At 40.3% G+C, this 17,056-nt stretch overlaps 1 protein-coding gene across 2 annotated transcripts in view; it reads left to right on the forward strand.

The window, feature by feature from the left end:
• The window catches only part of slc26a6.1 (solute carrier family 26 member 6, tandem duplicate 1), a 48,454-nt gene that overhangs the window by 17,486 nt on the left and 13,912 nt on the right, over positions 1-17,056 (forward strand). Inside the window, exons 13-18 of one of the 2 annotated variants that reach the window (XR_003928433.1) lie at positions 536-608; positions 6,934-7,023; positions 7,605-7,775; positions 9,987-10,041; positions 11,341-11,465; positions 12,470-12,950. Coding sequence is in view for 1 of the 2 variants with exons in the window: in XM_030055183.1 (XP_029911043.1) it covers positions 536-608; positions 6,934-7,023; positions 7,605-7,775; positions 9,987-10,041; positions 11,341-11,465; positions 12,470-12,499 (544 nt within the window). In the remaining variant the exon portion in view is untranslated. Of the gene's footprint in view, positions 1-535; positions 609-6,933; positions 7,024-7,604; positions 7,776-9,986; positions 10,042-11,340; positions 11,466-12,469; positions 13,007-17,056 lie in introns of those variants that run through there. The other variant, XM_030055183.1, reaches the window with a different exon arrangement.

Genomic DNA, 17,056 nt, shown 5'->3' on the forward strand with positions numbered 1-17,056 from the left:
ACCAAAGACATAAAGCATACAACTTGAAGCAGTGGGGGTTTATGGGAAACGTAGTCCTACAATACTCCTGGCACCAGCAATACTCCTGGCGTAACATGGAGGCCAAGATCTCACTTTCTTAAGGTGATAATGCCAGGGTATCACAGCTTTTGGCACAGATATTGGAATGCTGCATATAGCACCTTTAATTATGTAAGCATACACCTACATCAGCCCATATGAACAGGTAAACAGAGTTACACAAGAGCAAGTGTGTTCTTGTTTGTGATATAACATACTAGAGTCACAGTGGCGGCGGCCATGAGTGGGTGTAGTGTTATGTGTATGTGCTACATGTTTTTGAGTTTGTGTTTGTGTCTTCATTCATTCACCTTCACTGAGTCATTTCTCAGCAACTGTGTAGATCAGCTTTTGTCTCTGCTGCTCTCCCCCCGCCGCCCCGTGCTCTCCCAGGCAGGAGACGAACTCCTCATTTACATTCCCTCATTTTCTCATATCTGTCTCTCCTCTTTCATCTCGTCCTCGTCCTCTACAGTCGCTCCTCCTGTGTTATTTTGGGTCGAATTCCTGGCACAGACTGTTACAGAGACATGGGACTCTACGCCGAGGTAAAAAAAATCAATCTGTCTCGCAGCGAACACAACATGATTTTTAAAAGAACCTCAGTCGGTTTGAGTTTTGGTTCAGTTCACGTCGAGGCAAGCTGAGGTGAGTTTAGAGGCAGAGACAGTGAAATACATTGAGGTACAAGGTAATAAATACATGGCAATTGCACCATTTAAAGTCTTTATATCCTTATTTAAAACGCTAAATTGGAAATGAAAGAACATAACCCACACAAAATCATTCACTCGGCACATGCACAACAGTTTTGGTGACAGATTGAAGAAAGAATAGCTTTTGGACTTCAATTCAAAATAAACCATTGTATGAATTCAAAAGATGCATGTTATCAATCTAAAAATGAGGCATCTTTTATTTAGCTCTTTGTACTCATGTATGAGTGTTAGTTTTTCCACCCAACAGCAGCGATTTGTGTCCAACACCCCAAAACTCCCACTGAAATCTGTCACACAATCAGAGCACCAAATTTCCATCTGAACTTTACTCGGACTGTCCAATTTCTTCTTCACCACTTGATCAGGACCTTCTACTCTCCTCTTCCTCCGGCTTCCTCTTATCTCACGTCCCTCACAATCTGTCACAGATCTTCACACCCAACATGTCCAACTAGAAACTGAGCTACAGCGCTGTCAGGTTTATGATCCAGCTTCGATATGGTGTCAACATGTGTAGGCTCTTAGCACAGGGGTTTTCAAACTTTCCCTAATTCTGCTCCCCCAACTTGACTTTCATTAAGCTGTGGTCCCCCTATTTTGAAATGATTTTACCCGAGGGGCCCTGATATGAAAAGATATTTTGGCAGACACGGCAATTACATAACCTCCGCCACCTCCTGGGCGGAGGTTATGTAATTATTATGTCTGTGTGTGAGCAAGATATCTCAAAAAGTTATGAATGGATTTACATGAAACTTTGGAAAATGTTTGCTCATAAGCCAAAGAAGAGTTGATTAAATTTTCACCTCAGTCAGCTGAAAGATACACGAGGCACAAACAGAAACGCAACTATGACCATGTTGCAGTTTGGGCGTCATGTTTGTTATATTATTTTGGTAGCACTGAATGAAATGACACACTGGTTCCTCTTGTAATTTCCAAGCCCTTTTATAAGACTTAAAATGATTAAAAACTTCAAATGATATAAAATAAAATCAGTGGAGGAGAATGGCTGCTGTGCTGTGTCTGTCTCAGATCCATCTGGTTGCTGGAGGGGTGGCACAACCACTGCAGGAGGTTCAGCTGATTTTAATGTGTGTCTATCAGCGAATCACAACCAGCCAGCTGATGGAATGATGGAGATGCCCCGCATTATCGGGTGAAAGCAAATAGCAGATCTGTCGCCTTGGCAAGTGCATTTTCCACATTGTCTTGGTGTCATAATTGGACTTTATCAAACAGATTCAAAGTGGTGACACTAAAACGTGCAGTACCTTAACATTAAAGTGATTACTCAATACATTTTTTTCTGGTGTGATGATGAAAATCTGGTGAAAGTATACTTTTCATTTTGCTGAGGACTTTAGAAACCACTGTATTAGAATATACAAAAATACTAGTGACTTTACTCAGTGTGCCACAAATCTCCACATGACCACAGCAGACAGCAATATGGAGGTTTCAGTGGAGATCTGTCTGAACACAAACAAATGGCCACAAATATGCTGTAGTGTGGTTTTATGTAAATTCATAATAAATTAGATTTGTTTCTCGGTTACTATCTAATCTAGTTTTTAACCCCAAGCTGAAAACCATCAGCTCAGTAAGCCTAAATAATGTATTGGCTGTTTGAAATTCTTAGACACTTGTAAGTGCAATATGTGTTAAATCCAATTGTGACAAGATTGAGGAAAACCCAGATTTGTCCCGGATCCAAATTCTGTACTTGTGCCTGTGGCAAAGTTGTGGGAACCCAAATTCTGCACTTAATCCTTTATATATGGTTTGCTAATAAACCAAATTCTATCCCACAGTCAAAACAAAAACAAAAATAAATCATCAGCAGAAACTCCAATCTGTCAGCTCTATTTTTATCCGGTACTTAGCTATGAACTTGCACTCTCTTCCTCCAGCCTCCTCTCATCTCGCATCCCAGCGAACAGCCTGTCACATATTTACATACCAAAAGCAGCCAACGCTCGCTCGACTGAGCCGCAACCTGTCGCACACTCAGACACCGCCGCTTTCATGCAGCCTCGGTCTGACACGTACAGCTGTATGTTTAAAGCACTTGAAATTGCTCAAAGTAGTTTGCATTTTGCTCCATCATGCCTCAGTGTCACGAAAGAAACTGAGCGTATGAATGTCTGAAGCCAACGACTGACAGGGAAGAGGGATAGGGAATGTTGCAGTGGTGGCCAAACACAACACACGCTAATGCAAACTAATGCCAGGAGGACTGCTAATGTGTGAGTTAATCATCACAAAATATTGGCTGCAAAATAAAATAGTTGACCTTATTTGTGGTTTTGTGTTTTATTATAATCATCCAAACTGGCAGTCGACTATAATTTACAACTTTTATTACGCCACACCAGCGAAGCCCAGCCTGACACTTAAAGTAAATGCATGCATGCATGATGGATTGGCGGAGCTGAAGGAAGGCTTTATGATGATGTTAGAGGACATCGGACGGGTGGAGCTGTTGACTCGCATGCTCAAAATGCCAGTGATGTGGACGGCCTCCAATGAAAACATGATGACATAAGTTGTGACAAAAAATTCCTCTGAAATCTCCACAATGTTTCACAGAACCACCCAGCAAACACGCCCCAAAGCCTCAGCTGGACCACAGCGAGGCCCATGTCAGCAGCCATCCAAAACAAGCAAATCTTTCACACATGGCAACAAAAGAGGAGGTTGCCAAGTTCAGCGTCGGCCCGAACGAGCACAAAATGTTCATATACTGCAAAGACGTAACAAAAGTTTACATTATAAAACTGCTTTTTGGAACTGTTTTGATGTCAGAGAGATATTTAAGTCCTGATCTGGCAAATCAGAGAGGGAGCAGATGTATTCAGTACGATCTCAAATTTATTTTGACACCATATTTATAAAAGTTTTCCACACCGCTGCAGGCCGACATAACAACATCTTCAAAAATAATTGCCTGTCACAAACTCACCCTTGAATCTGCTGCCATGAAAACCTCATAACTCACATTTTTGTGATTTTTTTCTCGACTTCAGTTGAAGGATTAAGAAAAATCTGCAGCCCCATTCCTCTGAGGAAGCCATTTCACTGCAGAAAATCTCCATCTTAACCAGTTATTTAGTCTTATATTGACTTTTAAAATCTTGTTTTTGGAGTAAAAACTGCCTGTGGGGTTTGCATTTTTTTGAATCAAGTGACATTTTCTTGATCCAAGTGGACTGATTTACCTTATTCTGCCTTGTTTCAACATATTTATATTTTTTCCCCCCAGAATCATTCCTAAAACAAGAGAAACTACATTAGAAACAAAAGGGATTATCTTCTCACACTGGAAGATTTTTTTTTTATTATTATTGTGGTTTGTTTTAAGAAACCATCATTTTAACACCGAATATGAGACTAAAGGCTTGCTCAGATAGATTTTTTTGCAGTGTTCAAACCCCACTGAATCATTTAATAATGCATGATGGTGAAGATGAAAACAAGGCTATTTTTTCAGAGTTCATAAAATGGTCCGATAGTTATGGTGCTGTAGCTAATGCACCAAATTCTCCGGTGAGGGTCAGTCTGTTGGAGAGCTGCAGCTCTGAGCAGAAAGCCTGCCTGTCACACACCAAAAAAACAAAACAACAGTAAATCCTCGGCTGAAAACCTCCATCTGTCACACATCAAAACACCAAACTGACATCAAAGGCAATCTGTGTTGGCTCGGTGCGTCAGTGCCTTCCTGTCAGCCTCGCTCGCCGCTCCCTCTGCCTGCGTTTTGTAGTCACCTCGTACCCATGCATTAATAGATGACGTCTGCAGTTTTTCATCCCAGGCTTTATTAAAATAACGATTCCTGTCATTTATAGCACATATGCAGGGGCGCCGTATATGGGGGAAAAGTTAGGACAATTCCAAGGGCCCTTGCCTGACAGGGGCCCCAAAAAATAGGTAAAAACTAATATAAAATTATTAAACCATCAACTAGTAAATACATATATATATTTTTTTTTTCATGCGGCCCAAAATTCCTGGCAGTGCCCCTGCACATATGTGGCACAAGCTCACTACTTTACTACAGCTTCTTGCAGCCTCCCATCATTTTCAGCCTCTCAAAAGCCATTGTCAATAACATTATGGTCAAATACGACTAAAATTATGTACTTAAAAAAAAAGTTGTGCTAGCTATAGCTCTCCCAGCTGCTCTCTGTGGAAGGTTATGGGTGTTTGGGATGCACTGCGGCCACTGTAAAAAAGTAGTTCCAAGCTTCCAAGCTTCTGAATATTGCATACAAAAATCAAATATGCACATGCAACATGCACTGTGAGTTTCTTGTTTTCCAAAAGCATGTTTATGATGGTTTGTGTTAAAGTAAAGCAAGTTTCTGCTCACTAACAATGAGAATTAACATTTTTTTGTGACCTGGGCTGAAAAAACAAAACAAACCTATCCTTCAATTCTCCATTAGTTGTTGTGTTTGGTTCTTTTTATAATGATCTGCTCTGGAGATCCAGATCAATTTACTGTAACACAACATTGTAGTGCCTCTCAGGCAACTAATTACCAGTTTCTTAAAACTTCCAACTGCTGAAAACAGATGCTAAACTTTTTTTTTTTTCTTTTTCTTTTTCCATATACAGCAGACCATCTTGGGTAATGACATCAAAACACAGCAGGGTATAAAGAAGCAAGAAATAAAAAAGAAAAGTCAGATTTACTGTTTTCTGTTCGGTTTTGTTCACTGGAGCAAAGGTGTCAAACGGCCGCGGAAAATAAAGGGTTGATGGTTTTTCACTTGGAGTGGATGGTTAGAAATTAATTGGGTGTTGTTTACCACATTAGGGAAGCTCACATAGCATCAGGCAAGAATATACTGACTTGATTTTCATATAATTTATTGCTACTGTCCAAACAATTGCTGGAAATAGTTGTGGTGTTTTGTGAAGCCAGTTCATCTGCCGCCTTAAGAAACAAATAGTCAAAAATGAGATTTATTGCATTTTGGAGACACTCAATCATCTTTTTTTTTACCCCAAACAACAAGATTTTTTTTTTTTTTTACTGTAATTCACCCAACACCCCACAGCCAGCCTGTCTACCAGCTGCACTTTCTATAAAACTTCCTATAAACTTCCCACATTTGCCACACCCTGCAAATCTCCCGTTTTCTTCCAGAGTCTGTCACAAATTCAAACCCCCAAAACACACCCGGCTGAGTCACATTTCACAAACGGGCAGCACAAATTTCCTGCGACTTCAAAGTCAGAGCTGTCAGGGAAGGAGGGACGATTTTCCCACTCGGGTTGAGTATCGAGTTTCTGCCAAAGTGTGTTGGGTCACGAAACATTTTACACACCTCTGGGAAGATGTCGGCTGTAATTTTAGGAAAAACTGTTTTTGGACTGATACCAAAATAATATTCAGACCCTTGTATCGCCCTCTGTTCAACATCAGAGTATTTGCTAAGATTGTATGCCGTGCAAAAATGTGGTACAAAACCATACATCAGCATGAATCCACTCCTGCTTTTACTGTCCTTGAGCAATATTCCTCTTCAAATGAATTAATTTCTGTAATTTGCATGAATCACTTGGCCAATTCATAGTGTATTAAAGGAAAACTCCAACATTTTGGGCAAAATATTCTTCCGACTTACCCATAGGCAATATGTTCAATACCGTGTTCAGCTCCATACGTCCAGTGGTTTGGTTGCCATGAGTAGCTTTTTGTGTTAGCTTAGCATAAAGAGTTGAAGTCTATAGGAGTCGTTAGCCTAGCTCTGACAAAGTGGGAAAAATAAACCTTACAGCAACCTTTTTTTATTCCAAGATGTGTATTTAAATACATATACATACAAATACATTATACACTGTGTAAATAAGACAGCTTCAGAGTTGCTGTAAGGTTTATTCTATCGTTTTGATGGAACAAAGCTAACGACTCCCATAGAATTCAAGTCTTTATGCTAAGCTAACACAAAATGCTACCCATGGGAACTGCAGCACTGGACCCACAGAGGTGAAAATGGTATCAAACATCTTGTCTCAGTCTGGGTAAGTCATGAAGAAAGGGTATTTTACCCAAAACATTGGTGTATTCCTTTAAAAATGTATTATAAATGTGAATGTATTAAAAAATATCTGTGTTTTTTTTTTTTTGTTTTGTTTTCAACAGGCAAAGCAAGTACCTGGGGTGACGATACTCTCCTGCCCCAGTCCAATTTACTTTGCCAATTCTGTACTGGTCTTCACAGAGATCAGAGAGGTATGCACACACACACACACACACACACACACACACACACACACACACACATAATGGGGAGACAATAACTGTGATTGAGAAGATGAAGAGGGGAAAAAAGAGCGAGTGATTACTCTGGTGAAATGAGAGATGATTCTCTCTCTCTCTCTCTCTCTCTCTCTCTCTCTCTCTCTCTCTCTCTCCCTCCCTCCCTCCCTCCCTCACAGACAGAAAGGGAGTGTAATTGTAATTGGGAGTGTAAATGAATCCAGATGAGCATCAGTCTCATGGCTCATTTTCCCCACATGCAGAGCGCATTCCTCCCACATGGAGACTGTCAATACGTGCACGCTATTTTACCTGCTTCACTGCCAGCACCTGCACTAAACAACATAGCAGGTGTGTGTGTGTGTGTGTGTGTGTGTGTGTGTGTGTGTGTGTGTGTGTGTGTGTGTGTGTGTGCGGCTGCTTTGATCCTACAGATGAAACACGTGCACATATGAGCATGTCAGTGGGGTGTTAGAAGAGATGAATTCCCCGCCACACCATATGTTAATGTGGCGATTGAAGGAATTTCCGTGTGTTTTCTTCTCCCCGTCCAGACAGTGAGTCGTGGTCGAAAGGAAAACTCAGCGGTGGTCCAGATCTCCTCCTCCTGCTCGCTCTCCTTCTCCTCCCCCGCAGCCCAGACACCAGCACACACACACCGTTTGGTTCTGGATCTCAGCTGTGTTCACTTCATGGACTCCGTGGCCATGGCGGCACTGTGCAAGGTGAGAGAAAGAAAAACTGAATTGTCCAAAATATGTGTGAACTCATATTTAGTTTAAATTAAAGACAAACACTCCACAATAAATGCTTGTAAGAATCATGTGGTTGTTTTTTTCTGTTGTTTTGTTTTACTTTGTCTGAGCACTCATGACTGCAGAGATCATCTGTCAGTCAAACGGTGTGGGCGGTCCTTTTGACGACTTTCTCTTTGGTTTTTTTCTCTTAATTAAAATTGAATGGCTGTGCTGTTTTCGCATGCCAAATTCACGCCGGGTAGGCAGAGTTGGCACTCCATTCAAACGCCGAACTACATCATTGACAAGAACACAGTGCTACAGAGAGAAAAGCACAACCAGGAGTGAGGGGTTTTGTTTTTACAAGTCCTTAAAAAAGTCCAAAATGCTAAAACGCAATGTGCCTTTCTAACTTTGAATTTCAATCCAAAAATATAATCAATATATGCTTATATATAAGAGTCCCACAAATTGCTACTCAAGTAGAAGTATTATTACTTACTGATATTTTACTGCTGTAGAAGTAGAAAGTGACTCATTTAAAATGGATTTGGAGTAAAAAAAAAAAAAAAAAAAAGTTCCTTTGTCCAAACAGTAACTGTGTTAGCTGTGATCTTTTCCATGCAGTTAGAAAAGGAGGAGAGAACATGCTGCAACCTACATTCTTTTAAAGGTGCATTACACAAACTCACTGATATTAATCTTGTTTTTTTCCACAATTACTCCACATTTTTGCCGGTTGAGACCATCAACCATCTGCTGTTTTTCATCGTGCAGCTTTTATTGTGAAATTTGCAAATGACAAAAAGTAGAACCAACAAAGCAGAAGCAGGCTCCTCTCCTCATGACCTTTTATTGTGAAAGGTTCCACAATCTGTCACTGATCATTTGTTCTCTATAATGAATATGATTTACAGTACAGTGCTCAAGTACAAGTACACAAAAAGCTACTTCATTAGAGTAAAGTGCATAAATGTAATTAGCCTCTTCCATCTCTCATGTAGAATTAGACAGGTTTAAAATATTGTTTTTGTGATGGCGCCACTGTTACCTCCACAAGGAACCCGATACCATGTGATTTCTGAACCATGTGACAGGTTTAGCACTCCCACGCCTGCTTAAGATAAAAATCGGACAAACCGGGCGGGCACCGATCGGCTTGTTTCGTTTTATTTTTATTTTTTTCTTCTGTCTGTTCAGCCATGACGCCTCTCGCTGCTCATACTAACCACCCAGTTCTCCCTTTTTCTGTTTCACTCCAAACAAACCAGATTTTTCCACGGACAGAACTACCAGATCTGCCAAACCTGCTCAGGATTTAAAGATTTGTATTCACGAGCAACTTCTTAAATAATCTCACTTGGTTTATATGATGCATTAAAAATCCTAATCCTAGTCATTTTCACGGTTGCTTCATTGCTACACCACTGCTCCATTCCAAGAGAAGCTAAACTGACTTTATAAGAGATAAAAAAGACAAAAAACAAAGAAAAAAAAAAACATTCTAAATTTAGCGGCGATGCTCTGGCTTTAATACTTTAATTTGCCGGCTGAACGTCAGTGAATCAGTGAATTCCTGCTCACAACAAAGCTCACGGTTTTAGCACGCAGTTTTTAAGATCGAGTGGGAGAGCTATCCAATTTATTTATAGCCTCAAACGAGGTAATTATGTAATTTCATTTGATCCTTGGGAAGTCTGGCTTGCAGCGTAGGTTGATTTGAATGAATGTCAGCCTTCCCTTGCCAAATCCAAATGGGCCAATTCCTGAAGTTTCTATTCATTAAAACGGCCTCGCCGATTGGCTGTCCTCGCACTGACCCGCTTCTGCCAGCCAGAGATCTATAAGATAAGTTATTATATAACGCCGATAGATATTATGCAATAGCGCATTAGATAATGAAAATAGGATGTTGCCCTGGTTGACACACACATACACACTGGCGTCTTCTTATTAATGGATGTGGTTGGGAGCGGAGTTATCAGCTGCACTGAATGTGATTTGATTTGTTATCTCTTCCTCCCCTTTGATCCTAATGATAAAAGACGAATCTTCCTCGTGAAAGGCTGAATGCAGTCTGCGTGCTCCCTTGGCTTACATGAGATAAGAGAGCTAATACATATTTATGAAGCATATTGGAAGTATATTGATATACTGAGTGTGTGTGTCTGTGTGTGTGTGTGTGTTTTATTCCATCAGGTTGTGGAAGACCTGGAAGTGCACGGTGTCACAGTATTTCTGGCAGGTTGCCCAGGTTAGTTTAATATACTTAAATCTCCCATATCATAACTCTCTCACATCCTCTTATTCCCTGATGTTAATCTGTGTGCACATGCATGTGGCCCCCCGATACACGTGGAGGCTTTTTTTTAAGTTAGTTCCCCACCAAAAATCACATGAATCAACAGTGTGTGAGTGGATTTTATTGTTTTCTCAGGCCCGTTTCCCACCGCCCTGCAATGTTACAGCTCAGCATGACAACCTTTCCCACCTAAATATCATGTTGCTGCATCATATATCCATTAATATGCAGACTATAAACATAACTGGTGCTTCTATTCTATAACATTTGCTCGATTACAACAACAGAAGTGAGGTTTAGTCTGTTACCTCTGCCTTCCACACAAATGGGAGCATTTTATTTTTCATTGCTGCTACAGGCAAAGGCATTTTCCGGCTTCACTCTGAGGAATAGCTAAAAACTCTGAAATTTAAGGGAGGATTTGAAAAATGTCGCCAAAAATGCAAATTGAAAATGCATATTTCTATTAAGGTAGCATGCATGCAGAAAAAGTATATAGTTTTTTTTCCACATTATTGATTTTTTTTCCCCTCTTAAAGGTGCACTATGCAAAATTGCTGAAAATGAGATTGTACCATTTTCTTTACATGCTCATCCCATGTTTTTGTCAGGTTAGTTCAGTCCAGCCTTGGCAATTTTGCATAGAACACCTTTAAATAAAACCCCATAAGGAGTTTAGTCTCATATTTAGTGTTTCAAACAGAGAAGGTGTGTTTGTTACATCTTACACATCCGGTGTATGAAAGGATAAAGTAATTGTTTTATACATTTTAGGAAACTACAGTAGTTTTCCTAAAAGTAGAATCCTTCAACATCTCAAAATCGGCCATTCCAGCCAAAACTACCCCGTACCCATCTGCGGTGCCTCAATTAAATGAGTCACAAATCAAATTATATTGTCGAGTTGTATTTCCCAACAGAAGAGTCATAACCCGGCACAAGGCTCAGGGTTGTGTACCAGAAAAAAATCTCTTCTGTGCTTAAATAAGTGCTTCATTATTTATTAGGTCAGGAAACAGAAAGATTACAGTGTGTGGTCTTGACGTCAAAAAGGCATTTCAGCGACTGCCTAACTGAGGAGTTGCAGGTTCAATCCCCCAAACAGCCGTGTGTCCTGTCAAAAGCACCCCAGAGCCCTGGACCCTCAGTCACTGGACATCCATGTGGACAGGACTGGTCCATAAATCCTTAAATGAAACAGAAACCTGTGGGCCTAAATTGCACCATACATCACGCTGTATTTCCCAACAGAGAGAGTGTTGCAGCAGCTCCAGACTCAGGGCTGCATACCCGACGTCCTGCCCAGATCCTGCCTCTTCCCCTCAGTCCACCATGCCGTCCAGCACTGCCTCAGCGACCTGAGCGGCTCTGTGGAGGTACGCACTCCCAGTTCAATAGTAGCTGTACTCAAAATACGTGGTGGATTTCATCATTAGTACGATTTTTTTTTTACTCTGTTTACTCTGTTTTGTTACCATTTGCATTTGATATGTGGACTATACACAATCCATAGGCAAATACGCTGCAGCATCTTCTTGGATGCCTGCAAAACAACAGGCATCCAAACACAGGAGAAGGGATGACCATAACATGTTTCCAAACAGCTCATCCAGCATTTTTTCAGTCTACTGAAGCCAAATGATTGCACCGTGGGTCCAAAAGTCCAATATTTATCACATTATCTCCAGGATTTTCTGTACTTGTTTTGCACCAGGCCAACTGTCACCACAGCAGTTAGCAGCTGTTGCTTTCAAATGCTATGGGAAATATGATAAATACAGTTTGGCTTTTACTCTGTGCGCATCATGACATGTACCCTTTTGAAATGTCAATCACAAAAAAGATGTGAATATTTTTGTCTTCATTTGACGATTACAATCAAAGTGGATCTATGCCACTTGGTTTCCAACATAGGTACCAAAAAGCTGCTTTTGTTTCAGTCTCCATTTTGTTATTTCGGACTAAAAGGCACTTACACACAGGAGCACATGAAGGCAGATTGCTGCAAAACAAGCGGAGCCCTCTGAGTTGGGGGAAATCAAGGGAAATCAATGAGGCAAATTCTGGTCTTTTGGACACAAAGTGCAGCCATTTCACTTCAGAGCACTTTGATCATGCTGTTTGGAGTCATTTTGCCATAATGTTTGTTCCTTTTGGAAGTCTTAAGACGCCGTCTCCATTGACTCCAGATGGTTTGACGAAAGCTGATACGGAGCTGCACCAAGTCACTCGCTGTGTGTTATGTTGATGTACAGACTCCAGCAGTTTTTCCAGCTAACTAGGGGTTATTTTTTGTTATTTTCATTTTCCATTACTCCTTTACGTCACTTTAAACCTTTGATGAAGCATTTCTTTACACCTGTCGTGCGTCTGTTTCCAGGAAATCCGCCCAGATGTGAGTGAATGCTGACCCAAGAACTCAGTGCTGCCTTTGCATGTAAAGTCGTCTTCCAGCCACAAAGGGACAGAGAGAAAACCCCCAAGGTGCTACAACCAGGCGTTTAGTTTCCTTTCTTGTAACAGGACAGTCAAAGCTTCATTTCACAAAGCTGAAGTGATAAACTCACATGTGCAGTGTGTGTAAACCACGTGTGTACGTCCAGACAGATGGAGCTGTTACCACTCACAATTACGCATGTGTAGCCCAGCAGCCGCTATATCATATTTTCAGTCAGTGTTGTGCAATATATATATTTTAACAGACATAACGTCATTCAAAGTGACACGGCAGTAAAGAATGTGTCGAGTGATTTCAGTCGCCTTACAATAACACAGCAAAGCAAACAAAAACACAGCAACACATTGTCTGACACGCTGATCCAGTCGACTTTGGTTTCGTTCCCACGTTATGGTTTCCGTCCGTCCAGAACGCCTCTGTGTGTGTGTGTGTGTGTGTGTGTGTCTATGTGTGTGTGCGTGTGTGCGTGTGTGTTTTGATTACCTGACAATGGCAGACGGTGACAACAGTACCAAACTGTGTCGCTGTTTTTTTTTTTTTTTACAGTTTGTTTTTTTACAGTTTGCCTCAATTGTGGAAAAGAGAGATTCTTCCCATTCTGACCCAGTTGAAGGAAAAGGAAACTTCTTCTTTGATTCATGGAGTAAATAAGTAAAGTGCAGTAGGTTTGGTTGAAAGTTAAAATATAACAGATAGTTTACAGAAGCGGTGAAAGTATATGAACACAGGCTTTCAGACAATAGATGATTGACTACACTTCCACTTCCTTTTGGTCTTGTGATGAATTTCAGTACATAAATACCAATAATATTTATATATTATTGAGATAGTTTGCAATGTTCATCTCTGAAGCTTTTTTTTTTTTTTTTTGCAACTGTTTCTTATCATATATTGACCTTTCACAGTGTATGCATCTTAACACACGCTTATAATGCTCATGACGTTGCAACGCTCCAACCGTCCATATGTGAAGAACGACTTTGGCCTGAAAGATACAGGCTGTTTCCTGTGGGTCGTAGTTTTAATAAAATGTTAATATGAAGGCTTTATTGTACCAGTTTGCTTTGTTCTGAGTTGTTTTTTGGATTTTACCTGTCTCAAGAATACAATATGAATTACATACACAAGAAAAAACAAGAAAAAGAAAACCTCATTGGCCGTCCTGCTTGAACTACGACTGGAAAACTTCATATCATATCAGACTGAGGCAGCAGCACACATAACATGGTGTCTTAATATAACAGACTGATTAAGCCATAATTAGACATAATTTTCTCCCTCCCTCTGAGCCTGGTCCCTCACTCCCACACACAAAAAAAATTCAAAATAAATTATGTAATTGAAATATATATATTTAACCCTATAAAGCCTGAACTATGAAAGAATTGGCAGAAAATTCCAGTTTTTTGAAACTGAAATCTTTATTTAGTCCTATAACAAAATGTAAAAAAAAAAAAAAAAAAAAAAAAAAAAATGTTATTACACGATCTTTCTGGTGTATGATATATGATATGTACTTGAAGTGCCAATGGTATGGTCCAGGGTGAACAGGGGAAGTGTTCAAAGGTATACAACAGTATTTTGGTCAAGTATTGATTAAACTGAAAACGGAATGTGTGAATTGATAACGTGTATCATATATGATACAAATGGCTTTATAGGGTTAATAAAAGACGACTTTTGAAATAATCCACACAAACAAAACACTTTTTGAGAGTTTTATTTACGTCCGCTGTGTGTGTCCTGCTGAGTGGTCTGAACTGCTGCATATTTTAAACCAGGGGTGGGAAACCTCCGTCCTGCGGGCCATATGTGACGCGCAAGACCATTTGATCATGAGGCAGTTCATACAAAATAATTCAAAGCAAAATAAAGCATACAAAATAAATAATACAAATAAGATGGCAATTACCTTTTTGTCAGAGATAAAAGAAAATAACATAAACTAGTGAGTAGACTAACCTACTAATTCCAGGTGACACCTTCTGGCTGCATATCAGTCAGGGTAAACATGCACATACATGTCATCGCGCACATGCATCATGGAGACTGTTAAGAAACAGAGAGAAGATGCAGAGTGCCAGACTTTCCAATAGAAATTAGCCAGTGTGTCTGGTTGGTGGGGATGGACTCATAGTGATGAAGAAGGCCAATCGGACAGCTGGAGTTATGCTAAACTGGATGAGCTGCAGGGACAAATGCATTTGGATAAAGTTAACGGTCTTCAGTGGAAGATGGGTGCCCAACAAGCAGCTTTCACAAGACCCCATCTTGACAGAGGCAATGTTTTTTTCAGGCAGGGTTTGTGGCGCATGAGCTAAAAGCCAAGAAGCTGAAACCCCATTCAGAAGGAGAATCTGTGGAGGAGTGCCTTGTTGCCAGTGCAGAGATGCTGTAGCGCCAGACAAAGTAAAATTGTCCAAAAGTGTCCGTTTGTCTAAAAAAAAAAAAAAAAAAAAAAAAAAAAAAAAAAAACAACGCACAGAGGATTACTGACATGGCACAACATATTGAAAAAGCACTGAAGGACAACGCAAGAAATTTCCACTTTATCTCCCTGGCTCGCAGTGAAACAACAGACATAACAAATGCCGTCCAACCAGCCATTTTTGCGTGTGGGATTACTGCTGATGCTGTCTTCGCGAGCCATGCGTGGCTCGGCCAAAAGTGAGGATTGTTTGGAGCAAGTTGTTTTGGCTATGAACAAAATTTGAAGTACCACATGAAAAGTAAAGAGGCCTTCCCGCAGATGGAGCTCCAGTCATGGTTGGGGCTCCATCTGGGGGCTCCAGGGATTAACTGGATTGGTCAAAAAAGAAATGAGTTGTCTCAGTCTCCAGTGATTTAGTTGCATGCCACTGTATCATACATCAAAAGAGTGTGTGTGCACTTTCCCTGAGGGTCAACAATATAATGACAACTGTTGTTTCCACCATAAATTTAATCGAAAGCAGAGGGCTAAACAGTTGCCAGTTCAAGGAGCTTCTGCATAAGCTTGAATTGGAGTAAAAAATAAATTAATTAATTAAATTAAATTAAAACAGTGGCAAGTGCAACTGGACACTGCAAGAATAAAACCTGCTGTTATATGCTGATGAGTGTGCGACACTCCTGGCATTTGGCAAGAGGTTTCAGGACATAATAATAATAATAATAATAATAATAAAACTTTATTTGTATAGCACCTTTCATACAAGAATTGCTGCTCAAAGTGCTTCACAATAAAAAGAAGAACATTTGAAAACACATTAAATAAAACATTAAAAAGAATAAAACACAGCACAGGGTGGAATTTAAAAAAAGGAAAAGGATAAAGACGAGAACTTTGAAATAAAACAAAAGATGCAAATGAAACAATAGAACACAGCACAGTGTGGAATAAGATAGGAGCTAGTTAGAAAAGGTAGGTTTTTAGTCTTCTTTTAAAGATATCTAGTGAGCTGGCTTCCCTGATATCTAAAGGTTGTGTGTTCCAAAGCTCAGGGGCATAAGGAACAAAGGCGGCATCCCCAATTTTCTTTCGACATCAAGTGCAAACAAGAGGAGCTGAACATATTTGCGTCGCTGTTTCATGTGAAACCAGCTGATGTGCAACGGCAGCCTACAGCATGAGATCACAGAGCTGAAAGGCAACAAGAAGCTCAAAGCGAGGCGCAACGACTTCCCTCTGCTCCACTTCTATAAACTGTACGTCCGTCCAGTGAGCTGAGGTTTGCGTCTCTGTTTGGGACAACCTGCCGAAGTGAGCAGCGCTTCTCTTGCAAAGCCTCGGCTGTGCTCTGACTGACCCAAACCTGGAACACCAGCTGAGGAGAGCATCATCATCATCATCATCATCATCATCATCATCATCATCACTACCATCTGACATCAGACACCTCGCCAAAGAGAATCAGTTCCAGCTGTCAGATTAAGGTTAGTATGAAGACTGACCAATGCAAAGCAAGTTCATTTAAAATATTACTAAAATTATTGTGTAAATTTGATAGTTTTGTACACACTTTAGTCTACCTGGTGGCCTAAATGAGTTATAAACAACCGTAAAAAAGCAAATTGTAGCATGCTGAATGGTTTCTTTATACTTACATGAAGGTCAGCATTTACCCCTGGTTTGCAGCGATACTCGCTCTTACAGAATGGGCCTAAGTTTCCCGTCTCCAGCTGTCCAATCAGGCAGCTAGAAATTCACATCCTCCTGTTCCCGCTGAGCCTCGGCAAGCAGGTTTATCCACTACATTAATGCTAAATTAGGAATACATTAAGGTTAAATTAGGTTTTGCATGTACAGAATTAATACAGAGCCTCAGAGTCTGATCTCAGGCCCTGTGTGTCTCAAAACAAACATATTTAGCTTAGGAAGATGTAGACATAGACTCTTATCGTTTCATCTGATTCCACAATGGCACCGACCTGGAGGGAAGTATTAACTATAACCAAACAGAAATAGCAAACTTTATCGACTTTATTTGCTTATGTAGGTCATACAGTGGCATCAGATTTAAATGAACA

This window comes from Myripristis murdjan, chromosome 7, assembly GCF_902150065.1.
Source record: "Myripristis murdjan chromosome 7, fMyrMur1.1, whole genome shotgun sequence".
Taxonomy (NCBI): Eukaryota; Metazoa; Chordata; class Actinopteri; order Holocentriformes; family Holocentridae; genus Myripristis; species Myripristis murdjan.